Source organism: Dendrobates tinctorius, unplaced genomic scaffold (assembly GCF_039654945.1).
Source record: "Dendrobates tinctorius isolate UK_male_01 unplaced genomic scaffold, ASM3965494v1 ptg000038l, whole genome shotgun sequence".
In the NCBI taxonomy this organism is placed as follows: domain Eukaryota; kingdom Metazoa; phylum Chordata; class Amphibia; order Anura; family Dendrobatidae; genus Dendrobates; species Dendrobates tinctorius.
Window position 1 is genome coordinate 18,550,328 of NW_027361706.1, and position 23,172 is coordinate 18,573,499.

At 42.4% G+C, this 23,172-nt stretch overlaps 1 protein-coding gene across 2 annotated transcripts in view; it reads left to right on the forward strand.

Moving 5' to 3' along the window:
* SYN2 (synapsin II) overlaps positions 1-23,172 on the forward strand; it is a 434,838-nt gene that overhangs the window by 174,632 nt on the left and 237,034 nt on the right. For both annotated transcript variants that reach the window (XM_073574250.1, XM_073574251.1), the window contains exons 2-5: positions 12,422-12,479; positions 15,720-15,811; positions 16,475-16,631; positions 17,382-17,471. In XM_073574250.1, coding sequence (XP_073430351.1) covers positions 12,422-12,479; positions 15,720-15,811; positions 16,475-16,631; positions 17,382-17,471 — 397 coding nt within the window. The remainder of the gene's footprint in view (positions 1-12,421; positions 12,480-15,719; positions 15,812-16,474; positions 16,632-17,381; positions 17,472-23,172) is intronic.

A 23,172-nucleotide genomic window follows, 5' to 3' on the forward strand; every position in this document is an offset into this window, starting at 1 on the left:
TTCTGATTCCAGTTCCGACTCCTTCATAAATGGCCAATAATTGTAATAACTAAGTGATGGGCGGACCACTGGATGTTCGAGTTCGGCTGAACAGTTAAAAAAAAGTTTGGTTCAGGCACCAGAACTGTACCCAAACCTGAACCCAGACTCCATTCAGATGAATGGGGGGCCCGAACATCCATTGTTTGCCATGCTGTTATCAGCATGACAACACGGCCATCACTGGCTCTGATGGGCTGTAAGATTATTACCACCAGTCAGAGCTCTGTGGTTCCCATGCTATCAAATGATAGTGTGAGCCCGAAGTTGTGACCGGCGGTAAAAAGTTTACCTATGACTATAGAAGTAGTAATGGGGTTGTCTTATAGATCCCTCTCCATTACCAATCCGTGGGCTTGATGTCACCTGACAATACAAAGGTGACATCAACCCCACAAATATTACCCCACTTTCCACCACCACAGAGTAAGCAGGAAGAGCCGGGCGAAGAGCCAGAATTGGCTCAACTAAGACAATGCTATTTTTAGGCTGGGGGGGCAATATCCATGACCTTTTACCAGACAGAGAATACCTGCCCCCAGCTGTCTGTTTTAGCTTGGCTAGTTGTCAAAAAAAAATAAAATAAAACTCTATTCCTGATAACCAGCCTTGCTGAAGCTGACAGCTGAGGGTTGCAGCCCTCAGCTGTCAGTTTTGCCTGGCTTGTTATCAAAAATACAGGGGAAGCCACGCCGTTTTTTAAAATTATTTATAGCTCAGGCGCCGGCTGATGACTACTTCCATCAGCTGCCATTTGCTCTCACTGTTATCAGCGACAGCAGGCATCGGCTGATAGGAGTTGTACTGTGATTGGAGGTAAACTGTTACCGCCGATCACAGCTGATTTCTGTTAGATCAACCACAGTACTCTGACCAGTGGTAATAATCTTACCGCGATCAGAGCCGCTGGTGTTTCTCGCGCTGTCATGCGATCATGAGAAGTCCGTGTTCATGGTCCGTGCTTGAAAAGTAGGTGTTCGGCACTGACCCCGAACTTTAATGTTCGTATATATATATATATGCGTTTACAGTGACATTTCCAGGTTTTTCTAAATTTCTATGAAAGTTTAGAGGGTTGGCTCGTCTTCTTAAATGGGTGAGATTTAAAAGTGCAATCTTTTGCAATTTGACTCTTTTCAAGAATGAAGGGATTTTTAAATTTAGTATATACTGCTTGATGCCTAAGTTACCGACCACCTCTACAGTCTATCAGAGGCGACCAGTCTCCCATGTAAGGAGCGTGGCGCTCACAGGTTCTTTGCTGTATAGAGCTAGCATGCAGAGCCCTGATGCAAAGGTTTCTGGATCCAGTCAGCACCACTGCCCTTGCGCTCCTCCGATGTTACAGAGCTAAAGGTGCCTCTGTTTGCAGAATCGGAGAGCGCACAGCGCTGGTAGCGATGCAACCATACACACCTGTCCCCAGTTAGCAGCTGTGGCGCCCCTGAGGCTCAGTCACCACAGAGGTACTGCACCTCCTCCTGAGGTGTGGTGCCCCACCATCCAGGTAAGGTGGAGACACCTGACCAGCCTCCAACACCTGCACCCCACACCACAAAGTAGTGTAGCAAAGCACCTTCGGCGGCTCCCTGCTTGGAGTATAGCAAAGCACCCATTGGTGGCTCCCTGCTTGGAACACGAAACGTGCTGGGAGGTGGGTGGAGATAGTTTACATTACAAGGAGCGAGAAGAGTTTAGCATGGGAGGTCAGTTGGTTAGAGAGTTGGAGAGAAGAAGATCCCCATAGAGAGGGATAGATGGATGGAAGTGCTGCAGCAGATCCCAGTGACCTGGAAAGGGAGAAGGAGCAACATAGACTGAAAGCCTGACTCTCCATAGAGAGGAAGATCAGTACGGAACGTGAGGGGTAAAAGAGAACAGAGGACGTGGGTGAGAAGAGAACCCTTCCTAGAAGTTCTAAGCGCAAGGCCGGGGCCCGGTCCCCGAGGTTGTATGGATACTAATGGTCCTGCAGCAGACACCGGAGGAATAGAAGTAGTGACCACTTTATTCCCACACAAGACTTGGGGGCACAACAGCAACTGGATAGTGAGCCGGGACTTAGTAGCAAGGAGTCCCCGAAGCAGGCTACAGCTGTCTACCGTACACGTAGAGTTCATAAGAACATCTGACAGGAGGAACTCCAGTGTAACTCAGTACTAGGAGTACTTCATCTAAAGGCGGTATAAGAGGAGACGTTCAGAAAGGCACAAGTTGGCGGAGTGTTGGAAAGGAGTATTCCATCTTGCCTGGAGGTTGACTGAGTTTCTGACCGGAGGACACAGCACGGAGGCGGGCACCTGTTTGTACAACAGACTGTGAGTAAAGCTTTGGAACTACATGCCCCGGTGTCCTCCACTTATTCCCTGCGCCAACCTGCCCAGCACTGCTACCCCTCTGCGCCTGACACTACACCATCTACGTGTCACTTCACTTACTCTGCCCTGGGACTCCAGCCCTGCCTGTGGAGGGCTATAACATCACTGCTGCACCACACCATCTGTCCCAGAGGATCTGTCTGCAGCGTCGGCTTAACATCTTCATTGCCGCACACCACAGGTGGTGTCACGAATCACTTATAAACTTTCATTACCATAAGCACACTGCAATAACCCCTTTTACAATGGGCGCCCAGGGCCACGGACCGGGTCACTGCCACTGTGACAACCCCCATTGAAATCCACCGGGCCCGGCTCCGAGTACCCCACAGCCCTGGGTGTGAGGGAGTCCCATAGCCATATAATATATTTTATTTGTATTTTTTTGGATTTGGGCATCATTCCTGCTATGTCCAACACTATAAAAACAAATCAACAAAAATCAATGGCAGAATCATGTTTTTTGCCATTTCACTGCACATCAAGTTTTTTTTCTTGGTTTCCAGTAAAAAAAAGTTATGGCTTTTGGAAGAAGCGAAGGGAAAAAAAAATTGTCTGGTCACGGAGGGGTTAAGGGGTAACTCCCAATGTTCTTTAGTTTTTATATGATTTGCGCACATGCTGCTGATCGCTGGGTGTCTAGGGACCCCCGGGTTAAGAATGTGAAACGTAAAAATAAATCAAAATAATACGGACATTTAAATTTGAAACAGCGGGTGAGATTGTAGTTCACCTTTCTACCACCGGAGGGCATCAAACATTAATATTCTTTTATGGTTTATTCCCTGGACTATGATTGGACTATCACTGGACTATGAAACACCTTCTAGTATAGTAAATTAACTTCAAAAGGGGCATCTGATGCCGTGACCACCATCTGTTACCATAATTCTTCATCAACATTGCACACCGGTACTCATTTACATAAAACAGTAAAGCGATTAAAATTTCAGGGCAAGTTAGGAAAAACCAATGCAGATGCCACAACTTTAGACCCTGGTTTTCTTAGTTAGACCAAAACAGAAAAAATTAAGGAAATTTACCCTCGTCACCGCCGATAGTTTTTTTTTACGGGGCTGAGGAATAGCTTATTAATGCTCCTGCCCCCCAACGACGGGAGAAAATGCATCAGTTTTGATCAGTTTTAGCACCGATTGTGACCGGTTAAGCCCACTAGATGCTGCTGTCAGTCCTGACTATGACATCTAGATATAGGGCTCCATATACAGAAGTATCGCAATGGTGCAGGAGACAAGCGATCAAAGTGTTCAAGTTCTATAAGTAAAAATGCAAAAAAATAAATAAAATTTGTAAAAATTAAAAAAATCGCAAAAAATTGTGAAAAACTGTTTTGACACCAAAAATGTAGCTTTTGTGTAGCAAATATAAACAAAAAAACACGTATACATACTTGGTATGACCCAAACTATTGAACTGTCACGTTTGACCCCTGATGGACCCATTCACTGTAATGAGGCAGATGGAGTCACTCTGGTCTCTGTTTTACGGTGGTGTCCGTCTTTTTAGGCATCTTTTTGACACAGAAAGGTATGCTCAGCCATAGTGTGAATGCCTAAAAAAAAAAAACAGGACCCCATTGCCACATTCTGAGTATAACTGACTCATTTTTGGGAAGGAGTTAGACGGAAATCTCCTCGAAGGTGCTCAGCGTAGAGCACAGGATAAATTGGAACCGGGCCTTAAAAGTGATTAAAAAAATAGTTATGTGCCCCAAAATGCTACTAATAAAAACTTCAACTTGTTTGACAAAAAAAAACAAGTCCCAAGTCAGTTCCTTCATCTGTCAATGGAAAAATAGGGAGTTCAATGTTACAGCTAGCTCATCACTGTCAAAAAGTGTCATGTCTCCCACTTCCTCCCCCCAAATAAAATCCAGTAAAATCTGCGCATCTAAATTCAATCCCCCCTCCCCCGGCCGAGCGCCACTTTGTGCCAAAACTGATGTTAGGGTACACATCTTTAGTATTGCTGTAGTGGGGAAAGCCCAATTAATATATGGATTGTGTGTTTCCCGAAGCACGAGCTGGGCACTAGGCTGGCATATTTTCACTTTTCCAGGAAAAAAGCATGTATTGGATATAGATGAATTCATTGAGAGGTATATAATTTCCGATATGGGGTCACTCTTGCGGTTTATACAGTAGGTTCCACTTTTTGAGCCACCTTAAATGAGTTGTGGGCAGCACGATGGATCAGTGGTTAGCACTGTTGCAGCGCTGGGGTCCTAAGTTCCAATCCCATCAAGGACAACATATGCAAGGAGTTTGTATGTTCTCGCCGTGTTTGCATGAGTTTCCTCCCACACTTCAAAGACTTACAGGGAAATTAGATTGGTCTTGATGAATCGCCCCCATGGTTTTTTTTGCCTGATGTCTGAATTAAGTTCTTCAAAGCACTACAAACATTTATTTTTGTGGCATGTTTTCAAAGTTTGTTTTTTTGGGGGGTCCTTAAGAGTTTTTTCTCTCCCAAATGCAGCATTCTCTAGGTGTGCCATTTTTCATGTGTTTTTTTAGTGCACTTCTTTATAGAGAATAAAAAGGCATAAAAACTCATGTGATCAAAAAGGGCCACAAAAAAATGCAAAAACAGGTTACGTTTAGTTCATAAATTGTACGATATTTCAGTCTGCAGTTTTTCTTACCGCATTAGTTTTCAGGCCCCTCCTATGCAGTTTGCAGCCTGCTCCAAGTGTCACGTTTTTCTTTTGTGGGAGACCGAGGTAAAAAACTCACCAAATACTGAAGGTGTGAACGTGGATTAACACTGAGTAAGGCAGGAAGAAATCGCAGAGCGCCATGAGAAATAAGCAAAAGCTCTGATGGATTTATAACATTTTTTGCAAAGCACTCCGCTCGATAAAAATCCTTTCGACGCTGCAGAATAATGGTAGAAACTTTTAATGAAGGCTATGTAGAAAGTTCATTACCTTTACACAAGGTAGTTTCTGTGTAATCGGGGCAAATACCCGTACTGCAATCTTCAAGCCAAAGAAGATGTTTCTCCTTTACTGTCACGTGTGTTGCTGCATGCAGTGGGCGAGTGCCTCCATGTACTAAAGGCGAGTTCACACTGAGGTTTTTTTTGCTGAGTTTTTGGAGCAGAATCTCTTACATTTTTTAGGAGAATTTTGGAGAGTTACTGCAGAAAAAACTCCTAAAAAAGTGTGAGCATATCCTACTAGTGCCCCATTGTGCCTCCGTACTGTATAGTAATAGCTCCTCTCCAAACAAAATAATAGTACCCATGCTGTACCACCATATAGTATTATTGCACCTATTGTACCTCCACATAGTGAGCGTGCCCCACACAGTAATGATTCACCCATATTACTTCCACATAGTAAAAGTGTCTTTATTTTTGCACCGAATAGTAATAGTCCCTCTCTCTGTGCCTCCACATGGAAATAGTGCCCCCTTCTGTCTCCATGGTGAAAAAATGTGACTTCTGGCATTTTCACACCATTCTTGCCCCACCTCCAAAAAGTTGACGTAGCTGAGGCGGGATGGAGTCAGGGAGTGGTGACTCCTACTTGACAGAGGCTGGAGTAAGATTTGTGGCAAGGCACACATAGCAGCGCACTACCCTGATTTCACTTGTGGGACTTGAAGACTGTTGCCTGACATTTCCACTATACTGTGACATGTGTGGCCTGATGCAGTGGGTAAATGCCTCTACATATTAAGGGCGAGTACACACTGAGTTTTTTTGGAGCAGAATTTCTATTTTTTTTGAGAGTTTCTGCAATAAAAAAAGTATGAGCAAATCCTACTAGTGTCTCCATTGTGGCTCCACTTAGTAATAGTCACCCCTCCGAAACAAAATAATAGTGGCTATGTTGTGCCACCATATTGTAGTATTGCATCAGCTGTACCTCCACATAGTAATAGTGTCCCCATATTACCTCCAAAAGAATGTCCTTATTCTGGCCCCAAATAGTAATAGTCCCTCTCTCTGTACCATCACAAAGTATTAGTGCCGTCTTCTGTGCCTCTCATAGAAACAGTGCCCCCTTCTGTCTCCCGCATGAAAAAAGTACATCCGCATGATAATAATGCCCCCTGTACATGGTAATGCTCTCCCTCTCATGCCTTGTTTGCAGCAATAAAAGAATCTTAACGCTCACGAGGAGCAGTGACCTGTGTCTTCTGCTTGCAGCGCGCATCGGGGTACACTTGGTGCCTTTGTCCTCTGCATACCACCTAATGACCTCTGGCATGATACAGGCTTATGGCAGCTCATGACTTATCTAGTAATCCACAGCTTTCCACGACATCCACATTCCGTGGACTTGGTTACCATTGATGGTGACCCCATTTATATAAATTGGTCGGTGCCCCTCTTGGTGGTACCAGCAGTCGTGACTTTGCTCTTACCAATCAAATGAACAATTAAAAAAAAAATTACGTGCAAAGAAAATGAAGATAATGGCCTTTAACCCCTTCATGACCTAGCCTATTTTGACCTTAATGACCTGGCCATTTTTTGCAATTCTGACCAGTGTCCCTTTATGAGGTAACAACTCAGGAACGCTTCAACGTATCCTAGCGATTCCGAGATTTTTTTTTTCTTGACATATTGGGCTTCATGTTAGTGGTATATTTAGGTCGATAATTTTTGCATTTATTTGTGAAAAAAACGGAAATTTGGCGAAAATTTTGAAAATTTCGCAATTTTCACATTTTGAATTTTTATTCTGTTAAACCAGAGAGTTAATAAATAACATTTCCCACATGTCTACTTTACATCAGCACAATTTTGGAAACAACATTTTTTTGTTAGGAAGTTGTAAGGGTTAAAAGTTGACCACGATTTCTCATTTTTACATAATTTGCAAAACCATTTTTTTAGGGACCACCTCACATTTGAAGTCACTTTGAGGGGTCTTTTGGGCAGAAAATACCCAAAAGTAACACCATTCTAAAAACTGCACCCTCAAGCTACTCAAAACTACATTCAAGAAGATTATTAACTCTTCAGGTGCTTCACAGGAACTAAAGCAACGTGGAGGGAAAAAATGGACATTTTAATTTTTCGAACATAAATTTTCTTTTAGCATCAATTTTTTCATTTTCACATGGGCAATAGGATAAAATGGATCCTAAATTTTGTTGGGCAATTTCTCCTGAGTACACCGATACCTCATATGTGGTCATAAACCACTGTTTGGGCGCATGGCAGGGCTCAGAAGGGAAGGAGCGCCATTTGACTTTTTGAGTGGAAAATATGCTTGAATATTTAGCGGTTGCCATGTCGCGTTTGGAGAGCCCCTGTGCACCTAAACATTGAATCTCCCCCACAAGTGACCCCATATTGGAAACTAGACCATCCAAGGAACTTATCTAGATGCATAGTGAGCACTTTGAACCCCCAGGTGCTTCACAAATTGATCCGTAAAAAAAAAAAGTACTTTTTTTCACATAAATTTTATTTAGCCTCAGTTTTTTCATTTTCACATGGGTAATAGGATAAAATGGATCCTAAATTTTGTTGGGCAATTTCTCCTGAATACACCGATACCTCATATGTGGTCATACACCACTGTTTGGGTGCATGGCAGAGCCCGGAAGGGAAGGAGCGCCATTTGACTTTTTGATTGGAAAATTAGCTCCAATCGTTAGCGGACACCATGTTGCGTTTGGAGAGCCCCTGTGTGCCTAAACATTGGAACTCCCCCACAAGTGACCCCATTTTGGAAACTGGACCCAAGAAGGAGCTTATCTAGATGTGTAGTGAGCACTTTGAACCCCCAAGTGCTTCACAGAAGTTTATAACGCAGAGCAGTGAAAATAAAAAATCATTTTTTTTTGCTCAAAAATGATTTTTTAGCCCACTATTTTTTATTTTCACAATGGTAACAGGATAAATTGGACCCCAAAAGTTGTCCAGTTTGTCCTGAGTATGCTGGTACCCATATAAGGGGGAACCACTGTTTGGGCACACGGCAGGGCTCAGAAGGGAAGGAAATTTTTTCCTCAAAAAATGATTTTTAGCCCACTATTTTTTATTTTCACAAGGGTAACAGGATAAATTTGGGCCCCAAAAGTAGTTGTCCAGTTTGTCCTGAGTATGCTGGTACCCTGTTGTGAGTTCATTCTCTGGTTCACCAGTTGTGCGTTCCCCTTCTGGACTCCCTCTCGTGATGACGGGAGGTGGTGCGGCTGGTTTGATCTGTGGAGATCTGCCACCTGAGAATGAGGATGACGATTGGATCTCTGGATTCTCAGATTGGATTTAAGACAGCCAACGCCCTATTCAGTTGCTGGTGATTCCTTCTGGCTTGTCAGCTCTTGGTTTTCAGCTCTGTTCCAGTCATCTAAAGCTAAGTTTTTCTGCTAATGTTCACACTTGATTTTGTTGGTCTATTCAGTTTTTTGTGTGGTCTGCCAGCCCCGGTTGGGGGCTGAGCTGAATTTCCACTCTTATTTATCAGTATTTTGCCAATTGGCTTTTTGTCCCTTACTAGTTCGGTCTCTTTTTGCTCTGTCTCAGAATATTTCAGAGTGCTGATATAGTGGGAGAAGTCTAGTGACTTCAGGGTTAATTTTGCTATCAGAAGTGTTGGACATTATTTTTGTAGGGTTTTTTGCAGGTTGCAGACAGTGTCTTCCCTTTCCTTTCCTGTCTAGTTAGTTTGGGCCCCATCATTTGCTCAGCCTATTTTCCTGCCTGTGTTTGTGCCTTCATCTTGTTTCACCGTCAATACATGTGTGGGGGCTATCTATTCCTTTGGGGTCTGCTCTGGGGCAGTTAGTTTTTCCTTTTCTTGCTTTAGGCTTATGTAGTCCTCCGGCCGTGACGAGGCGTCTAGGTTCATCGTAGGCACGCTCCACGGCTACTGCTAGTTGTGTGGTAAGATCAGGGATCTGCAATCTGCATAGTTACCAACCACTCTGGTTTTCTGTGGCTTAGCTTGTTATGCTTCTTTTTCCTCGGTGACCCATTCATAACAGTACCCCATATGTGGGGGGGACCACTGTTCGGGCACACGTTGGGCTCGGAAGGGAAATAGTGACGTTTTGAAATGCCGACTTGATGGAATGGTCTGCAGGAGCCATGTTACGTTTACAGAGCCCCTGATGTACCTAAATGATGGAAACCTGTTATGAATGGGTCACCGAGGAGGGGAAAAAAAAGGCAACAAGCTAAGTCTCAGAAAACCAGAGAAGTTGGTAACTATGCAGATTGCAGATCCCTGATCTTAACCGCACAACTAGCAGCAGTCGTGGAGCGTTCGTACGATGGTCCTAGACGCCTCGTCACGACCGGAGAGCTACATAAGCCTAAAGCAGGAAAAGAGGAAAACTAACTGCCCCAGAGCAGACCCCAAAGGAAAGACAGCCCCCCACATGTATTGACGGTAAAACAAGATGAAAATACAAACAAAGGTAGGAAAATCGGCTGAGCAAACGATGGAGCCCGGCTAACTAAAAAGGACAGGAAAGGAAAGACACTGTCTGCAATATGCCAAAAAAAACCTACAAAAATATTGTCAAACACTTCTGATAGCAAAATTAACCCTGAAGTCACTAGACTTCAAAACCTATATCAGCACTCTGAAAAATTCTGAGACAGAGCAAAAAGAGGCCAATCTAATACGGGACAAAAAGCAGATTGGCAAATACTGATAAATAGGAGTGGAAATTCAGCATAGCCCCAGCAGGGGCAGGCTGATTACACAAGAAACTGAATTGACCAACAAGCGCAAGTGTGAACATAAGCAAAAAACAAACCTAACTTGAGAAGACTGGAAGAGAGCTAAAGGCCAGGACCTGAGAAGCAGACTGAATCACCAGCACTAGGATAGGGCGTCGGCTGTCTTATATCCAGTCTGATACTCCAGAGATCCAATCGTTATCTTCCTCATCAGGTGGCAGATCGCTACCACTTAAACCAACCTCACTACCTCCTGTCACCACCAGAGGGAGAACGGAAGGGGAACTCTCAACTGGTGGAGCAGAAAATGAGTTCATAACAGAAACCCCCCACAAGTGACCCCATTTTGGAAACTAGACCACCCAAGGAACTAATTTAGATGTGTGGTGAGCACCTTGAACCCCCAAGTGCTTCACAGAAGTTTATAACGCAGAGGCGTGAAAATAAAAAATAATTTTTTTTCCACAAAAATAATTATTTAGCCCCCAATTTTTTATTTTTCCAAGGGTACCAGGAGAAATTAGACCCCCAAATTTGTTGTGCAATTTTTCCTGAGTGCGCTGATACCCCATATGTGGGGTAAACCACTGTTTGTGCGCACGTCGGGGCTTGAATTGGAGGGAGCACTGTTTAACTTTTTGAATGCAAAATTGGCTGGAACAAATGGTGGCGCTATGTCGCGTTTGGAGACCCCATGATGTGGCTAAACAAGCCTAACCGTAATCCCAACCCCAACCCACCCCTAACCCTAATCCCAACCCTAATTCCAACCCTAACCGTAATTCCAACCCTAACCCTAATTCTAAGCCTAACCCTAATTCTAACCCTAGCCCTAATTCCAACCCTAATATAAAAATAAAAATATTTTCTTTATTTTATATGTCCCTACCTATGGGGGTGATAAGGGGGGCGGTGATTTACTTTTTTTTTTTTATTTTGATCGCTGCGAAAGTGATCAAAATAAATGAATGAATCTGCAGGTCGCAGATTCCCGGCGGGCGCACTGCGCATGCACCCGCCATTTTCCAAGATGGCAGCGCCCATCATCCGGGACGGCGGCAAACCGTGATGGCCAGAGGGACTTCGGAGCCACCGTGCAGGGTGAGAGGGGGTGATCGGAGGGCGGGGGGACCGGAGGGAAGGCGGGGAGAGCAGATTTTGACAGCGGCTGCTGATCGGCGCCGTCAGATGGTGGCGGCGGCCGATCGGCGCTGTCAGTCAGTTGGGGGAAGGGTCGGTTCAGTGTCTCCAGCCATGCCCGATGCTATTTCAGCATCGGCCATGGCTGGATTTGTAATATTTCATCAAATTTCATTGATGAAATATTTCAATCGCTCTGATTGGCAGTTTCACTTTTAACAGCCAATCAGAGCGATCGTAGGCATGTGGGGGCTAAGCCACGCCCCCTGTGGTTAACTCTAAAGTGTCCTCTGTGTGTGGGTCGGGTGACCTTTCAGTGACCCCGGTCACCCGACCCGCAGGGGGTCAATCAATTCATGACGCCACATAGGCATCATGGGTCGTTTTGGCACGACTTTTCATGACGCCTATGTGGCGTTAAAGGTCGGGAAGGGGTTAAGGAGTTTCTTGAAAAACCTTTATAAAAAAATGGTCCAAAGAAACTTCAGTAGAAGTTACTGCAATGACCACGATGTAGTATCAATACCTTTCAATACGCTCTTTACTTCTTGGCATGGTGCCCGCGCTTCGACCACACAAGTCTCCTAATAGAGGTAGAAAGCTCTGGTCTAATTTGCATGCTAATGGAATAATTTACATACAGCTGTGTCTAATTTGCATAGACAAGGTTACTCACAAGTGCTCCTTCCGTCTCGAATGGATAATTTTCGGAACAGCTTCAAAACTTAACGCTAAATTCAGCCGAAGGATCTCACACGGCGATTACATGAGCTCTTATCCACTTACAGTTCTGCAATGAGGGTCATTAAAAATAGTCGAAAATCACAGCAAGGGAGGAAAAAAATCACCTATTGTTATGTCTCATGGGTGAAAAGGTAGATTTGTGATGCGCTCTAATGGTCCTAGATTGCGTGACTTAGTGAATAGCCCATTGTGTATCATTGGCCAATGTTGCATTCATCCGCATTCAAATGACTGCTGCAGTACCAGACACAGCCTACAGATAATGCTGGCGCCGTTTCGGCCAGCAAATCCCTTGTTTTAAGCTTGGACAGCTTTTATCTGATCTTTATCCCAGTAACGCATCTAGTAAAATTGACCAGATTTGTTATTACTGTTTATGACGTTTGATCATTTTCATGGTTGCATCTTTATCTTAAAAAAGTATTTTTTTTTATATATTTTAGGGCAAAATGTTTCAGAGGAAAAAAGCTTCAAGGCGATTATGATATACGAATTGAACAGGTAAATCCATATATTCAGGTCATGATAGTAATTGAATCAGTGTCATGATTACTGCAAACATTTATTTTCAGGTTTTATTTTGACCTATTATTAAAATCAGGATTTTGTATTAAATATGTTGGTTTTTTTTTATATTTTGGACATTTTTCTTTCTTAAAATATCACAATCTTTATTAAAAATAAAAAATAGATATCTTGCAATTTTCACACTGGTGACAGAGGCTTTTTTAGATTCCTAAATACTATTTGTTTCAGGAAACAATACGTGCACATTGTCATAGAATCATAGAATTGTAGAGTTGGAAGGGACCTCCTGGGCCATCTGGTCCAACCCCCTGCTCAAAGCAGGATTCGCTAAATCATCCCATTCAGATGTCTGTCCAGCCTCTGTTTGAAGACTTCCATTGAAGGAGAACTCACCACTTCTCGTGGCAGCCTGTTCCACTCATTGATTACTCTAACTGTCAAAAAGTTTTTTCTAATATCTAATCTGTGTCTCCTCCCATTCTGTTTCATCCCATTGCTTCTAGTCTTTCCTTGTGCAAATGAGAATAAAGTTGATCCTTCTACAATGTGACAGCCCTTTAGATATTTGTAGACAGCTATTAAGTCTCCTCTCAGTCTTCTCTTTTGCAAACTAAACATTCCCAAATCTTGCAACCTTTCCTCATAAGACAGGGTTTGCAGACCGGTCACCATTCTGGTCGCTCTTTTCTGAACTTGCTCCAGTTTGTTGATGTCTTTTTTAAAATGTGGTGCCCAAAACTGGCCACAATATTCCAGATGAGGTCTGACCAAAGAGGAGTAGAGGGAAATAATGACTTCACGTGATCTAGACTGTATGCTTCTGTTAATACATCCTAGAATTGCATTTGCCTTTTTTGCTGCTGCATCACACTGTTGACTCATATTCAGTCTGTGATCTATTAGTATACCCAAGTCTTTTTCACATGTGCTGTTGCTTAGGCCTATTTCTCCCATTCTGTATATGTTTTTTTTCATTTTTATTGCCCAGATGTAGTACTTTGCATTTTTCCCTGTTAAAAACCATTCTGTTAGTTGCTGCCCACTTATCCAGTTTATTTATATCTTTTTGAATCCTCTCTCTCTCTTCTCTAGTATTAGCTATCCCTCCTAGCTTTGTGTCATCAGCAAATTTATTCAGTTTACCCTCAATTCCTTCATCTAAATCGTTGATAAAGATGTTGAACAATACAGGGCCCAGGACAGAGCCCTGTGGTACCCCACTTGAGACATTCTTCCAACTGGATGTGCAGCCATTTACGACCACTCTTTGAGTCCGATCACTAAGCCAGTTATGAATCCACCTAACAGTTGCCTTGTCCATTCCATACTTAGTCATTTTTTCAATAAGGATTGTATGAGATACTTTGTCAAATGCTTTGCTGAAGTCAAGATATACTATATCTACAGCATTTCCTTGATCCACCCAATCAGTGATTCCGTCATAGAAGGAAATTAAGTTAGTCTGACATGACTTATTAGTTACAAACCCATGCTGACTCTGTTTAATCACTTCATTCTTATCCAGGTACTGACATACATGTTGTTTAATAATTTGTTCAAAGATCTTTCCTGGTATAGAAGTCAGACTCACCAGCCTATAGTTGCCTGGGTCCACCTTCTTCCCCTTTTTGAAGTTAGGAACAACATTTGCTCTTTTCTTCCAGTCTTCTGGGACTTCTCCTGTTCTCCAAGAATTTTCAAAGATTATGGAGAGGGGTTCAAAAATTTCTTCTGCTATCTCCTTCAGTACTCTGGGGTGTAATTCATCTGGACCTGGAGACTTGAATTCATTTAGGTTAGCTAAGTGTTTCCTCACTATCTTTCTGTTTATAGATATCCTGGATTCTTTCTGTCCTCGATGAACAGACCCCGACCTTATCTTTTTGTACTGAAGCATCTAATAAGCGTGTGCAGAGGTCATTGTGAAGCTGTAGATAAGCCCCTGATCTATCCTGAAAGATAAGAAAAACAGGTTTTATAATACTCACCCGGGGGCGGTCTGGTCCGATGGGTGTCACAGGTCCGGGACCTCCCATCTTCTTGTGATGTTGTCATCTTACTTGCTTCGTGTCGTGCTCCTGCGCAGGCGTACTGATCTGTCCTGTTGAGGGCAGAGTACTGCAGTGCGCAGGCGCTGCGTCTCTCTGACCTTTCCTGGCGCCTGTGCACTGCAGTACTTTGTTCTGCCCTCAACATGGCAGATCAGTACGCCTGCACACGAGCCCGACACAAAGCAAGGAAGATGACGACATTGCATGAAGATGAGAGGCGCCGGACCCAAACCTGCGACACCCATCGGACCGGACCGGGTGAGTATAATAAAACTTGTTTTTCTTATCTTTCAGGTTAGTTCAGGGGCTTATCTACAGCATTCTAGAATGCTGTAGATAAGCCCCGAAAAGCAGTGGCAGCATCTCATAACTCAAAAACGAGGTGACAGGTTCCCTTTAAAGATCATGATCTGAAAAAAACAAAACATTCCCAGCATTTAAAAAAATACATATCCAAATAGACTCTTCAGAAGGAAGAGGATTTTATCTCTGGTGTCATCTATTGGATGTAATGAACCTTGCTACATCACTTAAGATAAGAAGCAAAACCTGAAACTCCACTTCCAGACACGTGTTTCAGGGTGTTGCCCCTCCTCAGTGCAAAGTGGGAGACATGATTTGGCCAGGTGAGCAGCCTCTGACTGGGGGTGTTAAAAAATGTGTAGCACACAAACCTGTGCTGGGGTCCTGGGTTCACATTCCACCAAGGACAACATCTGCATGGAGTTTGTGTGTTTTCCTTGGGTTTCCTCCAAATTCTCCAGTAGATTGTGAGCCCTAGTGGGGACAGTGATGATGATGCCCATAATGTGCTGCGGAATATGATGGCGCTAGATAACCAAGTACAATAAATACATAGATAAAAAAAATACATAATTATGGCAAGTGGTGAGTCCTATTTAGTTGAGCTCTGTATATACAGTGGGGAAAATAAGTATTTCACACTGCAGATTTTGCAAGTTTTCCCACCTAAAAAGAATGGAGAGGTCTGGAATTTTTATCATAGGTACACTTCAACTGTGAGAAACAGAATCTAAAAATAAAAACCAGAAAAAACTAATTTTAGCTCCTTTTTTTTTTTTTTTTTTTTTATCTACGCTACATCTATCTTCTCTTTGTCTTTGATCTGTTGTGAATTGCTTTACTCTTTCCTTCCCTTTAGGCTGAATTTTCAGAAATAAACCTCATTGCTCATTCTGACGGCACGTTTGCTGTAGATCTGCAAATGTTCCGGAATGGGACCCTAGTTGTCAGGTGAGTCCAAAAGAATTGCAAATGATTTAAATATTGATTGGATCAAAGTTCAAGTTTTACAGTTCCAGCAAAGTAGATGGGACTTAGGGCTCATACTCAGATGCGAGAAACTCGGACGAGTCTCGCACGTTAAAACACACGGCACTGCCGCCGGCACTTGGATCGGAGCGTTCAGCTACATAGAAATACATGCAGCTGAACGCTCCGCTCCCGAGTGCCGGCGGCAGTGCCGGGTATTGACGTGCGAGACTCGTCCAAGTTTCTCACATCTGAGTATGAGCCCTTATAGAAATCTTGCGCCCACTGTGCTTCTTTTTTACGCTACATAAATTGACCTGCGGAGCGTATTTTAACTCCGCAACATGTCACCTTCTCTTTCGGGTGCGCTGAGTGCTCTGTGCGGAGTCTTCCCATAGACTTGCATTAGATGCAGAAAATCCGCAGGTAGAAACGAGATGAAAACGCATGTAAAAAAACAAACAAAAAACGCAATAAACTAATATACATATTAGGTACAGAAACTCTGCAGCGTCAAAAACTCACCTGAACCTCCACGTGGGAACGTAGACTTATATGTTTAAAACACAATATGTTTGTCAGTAAGTAGTAGACATTATGATTTTATCACTTCGTAGTGTAATTGCACATTTCTGTGTTTTCTAGATCTTTTCGACCAGATTTCGTACTCATTCGACAACATTCCTTTAGTATGGCGGAAAATGAAGATTTTCGCAACCTCATCATTGGTATGCAATATGCCGGTATTCCCAGTGTAAACTCTCTGGAGTCCATCTACAACTTCTGCGACAAGCCATGGGTGGTAAGGGAACATACACTAATATTGGCCGAATCGGAGGATCTCTACTAGTAATCTTCAGTGCACAGTTGATTCACAGTTAGGTCGCTGCACAATCTTTACAAAGCTGCAGACAATTTACGGTATTCACAAGAATTTTGTGTTTTTCCTCTTAGTGGTATTTTTACCACAAAATCCACAGTGGAGTCCTCAAACTCTACCTTAAGTGTGGCTTGGGCTCTGCCGCACCATTTCCATTATATGTGAATGGACTAATGGCTAATGCTGTATATGTTGTAAGGTGAAGTGTGATTACTAAGCACCATGTCATGATTATCTTACAACAAGTGTGATTACTAAGCACCATGTCATGATTATCATACAGGTGTGATTACTAAGCACCATGTCATGATTAATTTACAACAAGTGTGATTACTAAGCACCATGTCATGATTATCATACAGGTGTGATTACTAAGCACCATGTCATGATTATCATACAGGTGTGATTACTAAGCACCATGTCATGATTATCATACAGGTGTGATTACTAAGCACCATGTCATGATTATCTTACAACAAGTGTGATTACTAAGCACCATGTCATGATTATCATACAGGTGTGATTACTAAGCACCATGTCATGATTATCTTACAACAAGTGTGATTACTAAGCACCATGTCATGATTATCATACAGGTGTGATTACTAAGCACCACGCCGTGATTATCTTACAAGTGTGATTACTAAACAACATGTCATGATTTTTTTACAGTTTGCCCAACTAATATCTGCCTATAAAACTTTGGGAGCAGAAAAGTTTCCTTTAATTGAGCAGACATACTACCCAAACCACAAGGAGATGGTAAGTTTCATAACAACTTGTGCATTTCCAATTAATGGCCTCTATGGTGTAACCATCATTGGACGCTGTAGGCTGTAACCTTTCTTTGTACACTATAGCTTTTGTTTATACGCTCTAGTTTTTTTAATGCTGTAGCTTTTCTTTGTATATTGTAGATTTTTTTTTAGTAGGCCATAGTTCTTTTTTGGAGGCTGCAGCTTTTCTCTGTTTGCTTTAGTTTTTCTTTGTACATTGTAGCCTTTTTTGCATTAGCTTTTTTTTAGTATGCTGTAGCTTTTCTTTATACGCTGTAGTTTTTCTTTGTACGTTGTAGCTTTTTTTAGTAGGCTGTAGTTCTTTTTTGAATGCTGTAGCTTTTCTTTGTATGTTGTAGCTTTTTTTGGAGGCTGTAGCTTTTCTTTGTATGCTTTAGTTTTTCTTTGTACGTTGTAACTTTTCTTTGTAAGCTATAGCTTTTTTAGTAGGCTGTAGTTCTTTTTTGGAGGCTTGTAGCTTTTCTTTGTATGCGATAGGTTTTCTTTGTACGTTGTAGCTTTTCTTTTTTGCATTAAGTTTTTTTTAGCAAGCTGTAGCTTTTCTTTGTACGCTGCAGCTTTTCTTTGTATGTTGTAGCTTTTTTAGTAGGCTGTAGTTCTTTTTTGGAGGCTGTAGCTTTTATTTGTACACTGTAGCTTTTCTATGTATGCTGTAGCATTTCTCTGTATGCTGTAGCTTTTCTTTGTATGTTGCAGCTTTTTTATTAGGCTGTAGTTTTTTTGGAGGCTGTACCTTTTCTTTGTTTGCTTTAGTTTTTCTTGGTACGCTGTAGCTTTACTTTTTTGCACTAGCTTTCTTTCATAGACCCTAGCTTTTCTTTGTAATCTCTAGCTTCTCTTTGTACCCTGTAACTTTTCTTTTTTGTACTCTGTTTTTTTTGTACGCTGTAGCTTTTCTTTGTTATGTTGTAGCCTTCTTTGTATAATTGTTTTTTGAAGATTTTCTTAGTACAGTGTAGCTTTCCTTTGTATACTGTACAGTCATAGCCAAAAGTTGAGAATGACACAAATATTATATTTTCACATGATCTGCTGGCCTCTGGTTTTTATGTGTTTGTCAGATGTTTTTTTATCACATACAGAAATATAATTGCAATCATATTATGAGTAGCAAAAGGTTATATTGACAGTTAGAATGAGTTAATGCAGCAAGTCAATATTTGCAGTGTTGACCCTTCTTCTTCAGGACCTCAGCAATTCTCCCTGGCATGCTCTCAATCAACTTCTGGATCAAATCCTGACTGATAGCAGTCCATTCTTGCAAAATCAATGCTTTTATTTTGTCTGAATTTGAAGGTTTTTGTTTGTCCACCCGTCTCTTGATGATTGACCACAAGTTCTCAATGGGATTAAGATCTGGGGAGTTTCCAGGCCATGGTCCCAAAATCTCTATGTTTTGTTCCCTGAGCCATTTAGTTATCACCTTTGCTTTATGGCAAGGTGCTCCATCATGTTGAAAAAGGCATTGTTGATCGCCAAACTGCTCTTGGACGGTTGGGAGAAGTTGCTCTCGGAGGACATTCTGGTACCATTCTTTATTCATGGCTGTGTTTTTAGGCAAGACTGAGAGAGAGCCCATTCCCTTGGCTGAGAAGCCACCTCACACATGAATGGTTTCAGGATGCTTGACAGTTGGCATGAGACAAGACTGGTGGTAGCGCTCATCTGGTCTTCTCCAAATAAGCCGTTTTCCAGATGTCCCAAACAATCGAAAAGGGGATTCATCAGAGAAAATGACTTTACCCCAGTCCTCAGCAGTCCACTCCCTGTACCTCTTGCAGAATATCAGTCTGTCCATGATGTTTTTTCTGGAGAGAAGTGGCTTCTTTGCTGCCCTCCTTGAGACCAGGCCTTGCTCCAAGAGTCTCCGCCTCACAGTGCATGCAGATGCACGCACACCTGCCTGCTGCCATTCCTGAGCAAGCTCTGCACTGCTGGTAGCCCGATCCCGCAGCTGAAACACTTTTAAGAGACGGTCCTGGCGCTTGCTGGTCTTTCTTGGGCGCCCTGGAGCCTTTTTGACAACAAGGGAACCTCTCTCCTTGAAGTTCTTGATGATGCGATAGATTGTTGACTGAGGTGCAATCTTTCTAGCTGCTTTCTAGCTTTCTTCCCTGTTAGGCCATTTTTGTGCAGCGCAATGATGACTGCGCGTGTTTCTTTAGAGATAACCATGGTTAACAGAAGAGAAACAATGATTCCAAGCACCAGCCTCCTAATAAAGTGTCCAGTGGTGTCATTCTTACTTAATCATGACAGATTGCTCCATTAACACAGGTGTGGGTGTTGATGAGGACAGGGCTGGAGATCAATCACTGAAACGATGTTAGCTGGTCCTTTTAAGGCAGGGCTGCAATGATGTTGAAATATGTTTTGGGGGATAAAGTTCATTTTCTAGGCAAATATTGACTTTGCAAGTAATTGCTGTTAAGCTGATCACTCTTTATAACATTCTGGAGTATATGCAAATTGCCATTAGAAAAAATGAAGCAGTAGACTTTGTAAAAATTAATATTTGTGTCATTCTCAAAATTTTTGGCCATGACTGTAGCTTCTGTTGGTACTCTGTAGCTTTACTTTGTACACTTTTCTTTGTAGTCTGTAGCTTTTTTTTATTCACTGTAAGGTTTCGCTCAGGTAGGCATTAGGCAGTGTTCACATAGACATGCAGTTTCTTGTCCAAACAGGAAGGTTTATTAACTCCATAAACTTCCTCTTGCATAGTCTAAGCAACTTTCACCGATCCTCTATCTTGCATCCACAGACCCAAACACCAGGGGTGTGTGCGCCTCTACTCCTGGACAAGGAATGAATAGCTCAGCTGCCCTTTTAAACCAGTTGCACCTCCTATTAACCCTCTCAGTTCCTCCTATCCAGGATTATGCCAGTTGCTTGTCTACAACTGTCTCTTATTTTTGTCCACTACCTTTTTTGAGTAAATTCACAACTATTGTCAATTTCCAATGTTCTTGTCAGTATACCCAATATAATATAGGAAAGATGTATATCTTTGTACTGTGTTAGCCAGTAGATAGAAAAATATTGATAGTCCTCAGTGGTTGATACCTTTTAATGGCTAAGGCCGGAGTCACACTACAGCGAGATACGGCCGAGTCTCGCAGGTTAAGACCAAGCTCTGGCGCCGGCACTCCGGAGCGGAGCATGCAGCCGCACAGCAATACATGGACGCTCCGCTCCAGAGTGCCTAGAGGTTGGTTTTAACCTGCGAGACTCGGCCGTATCTCGCTGTGTGTGATCCCGGCCTAACTGACAAGATGGTAACACATTGCAAGCTTTCGAGACTACTCAGGTCTCTTCATCAGGATAGACTAATACAAAATCTGAAGAGTCACATATTTATGCACAATACAACACAGAAAAAATGCAATAGATGAGACAAGTGACATAAAGCAGAACTATCAATATGGGAGAGGGAGAAACATAAATATTGGACCAGTACATAGAGAAGGGGTCCGGATGTTTTATAGTCCTCTGATTGGGGTCTCCTAATGTGTTGTGATGCCCCCACAAGGTCTTGGAAGCAAATTCCTTAATTGATGTAAAAAGTCATAAATCCATGCGACACATTCATTCCAGCACAGAGAGTGTCAAAGGTCGTCTAAATTTATACTCACAAACTCTTCTCTCTCTCTGAGATGTGACGTTACCTTTCAATACCAGTAATTTCATATCCATGTTGCTGTGATCAGGGATACAAAAATGTTTTGCCACAGGTAGATCCATTCTTTTTTCTCTTATTGTGTGACGATGAGCATTCATCCTTGTTCTAAGCTTTTGCCCTGTCTCCCCCACATACAGACCCCCAGTTGGACATTTAGTACAAATAATTAAGTACACCACATTAGATGTAATGCAGGTGAAAGTACCTGGGATCTTGTAGTCCTGATGCGAGTTGGGGATCTTTATCTTGTCCGTGGTCATTATAAATGGACAGGTTTTACATTTTTTCTGGTTGCAAGGAAAGGTTCCTGCAGCTGTTGGAGAGGACAGGGAGCTTCTGACAATGATGCTTCTTAAATTTGGGGGCTGCCTAAAACACAGCAGTGGGGGGTCTGGAAAAATGGATTGTAATCGGGCATCTTTTTGTAGTAAAGGTTGTAATTTCCGTGCAGCTCCCCTTAGCACCTCCAGATTTGGGTTGTAGGTGACCACTAGAGGCACCCGGTTATTTTCTTCTTTAGCTTTGTAATGTAGCAGGTGATTCCTTGACATTCTGGTGGCTCTTGTAATTTGGTTTTCAATTGTTCTTGGATGGTAACCCTGATTCAAAAAGGTCTTTTTGAGGCGACCAAGGTGTTTGTCTCTATCCATGGGGTTGGAACATATACGATTGTATCTGATGGCTTAGCTATAGATAATAGAGTTCTTTATGTGTTTTGGATGGAAACTGTCCCATTTCAGGTATGTTGGACAGTCGATTGGCTTCTATAATATATTGAGTTTTATATAATATTAGCAAGCTATTATAAACAGACAGACAGTCCAACTGAAGGCTGTAGAATTATCTGCATGTCTTACATTTATCGCTATGAGCAGGGAATGTATACGGTAACTGTAGGAAACACGACATGGCTCAGAATAATTATGTGTATAATAAAATAATATACGTTTAACGTTTAGGCCGTGTCCTAGAGTCTGGTCAGAAGATTGGGAATATAAGGGCTGGATGACAGATTGCATGACAACAACCTGCTGACAGATTCCCTTTAAAAAGAAAGTAATCAAACCAGATCAGACATGCGTTATCTGAGCATGCTCGGGTGCTAACCCAGTGACTTCGGCATGCTCGAGTAATATGTTCGCGTCCCCGTGGTGTCTCGCAACTGTTTGACAACCTCAACACATGCAGGGATTGCCTGTTTGTAGGCAAACCGTTGCGAGACATTTAACCGCGGGGACGCGAACATATTACTCGAGCACGCCGAAGTCACTGGGTTAGCACCCGAGCATGCTCAGATAACACCTTATCCCAGCACTATTAACCATGCTTTTTTTTGGTTATGTAATCATATGTAATGACAATGATCGAGGTAGAGAAAAAGGGGGTGGTTGGAGCTTACTACACTTGTAAGATTAGAGTCCATGGGAGGGAGAGTGGCATTTCCAGCAGCTCAATAAAAAAAAGATTTCATTTAGCAAGCCATAAAAAAAATACAAACAGGGTTAAAAAAAAACTGATTAGTTTCTGGCGTCCAGGTCGCCCTTAACGATTGTTATTAGAAAAATGACTATGATCATATTATACAGCACTGTGTACTTACAATTGTTCATTTTGCCTTTCTACCCAGATAATTCTCTTTTCCATTAGGTCTATGACATCACGTGATTAATAACTGACTAGCTGAATCCTTCTAAGCTCTATGTAGAAACAGGAGGTCAGTTTTCCCTGTATGAGTCATCAGTCACTGCAAAAGACCCTGGTGGGGAGAGGAGGGAGCAGCTGGGTCAGGAGAGGAAGAGGGGAATGATAAATGCAGGGACATGAGACTTTGTTTCTGCAGAGAAAAGAGGAGAATTATCTGGATAGAAAGGCAAAATGAGCAATTGTAAGTTCACAGTGCTGTATAATATGGTGACTGCAATATATTAAAAAGGATAAATTGGAGAAGTGCTTCTTTAATGGAGCAAAGGTAAATAGCAACAAA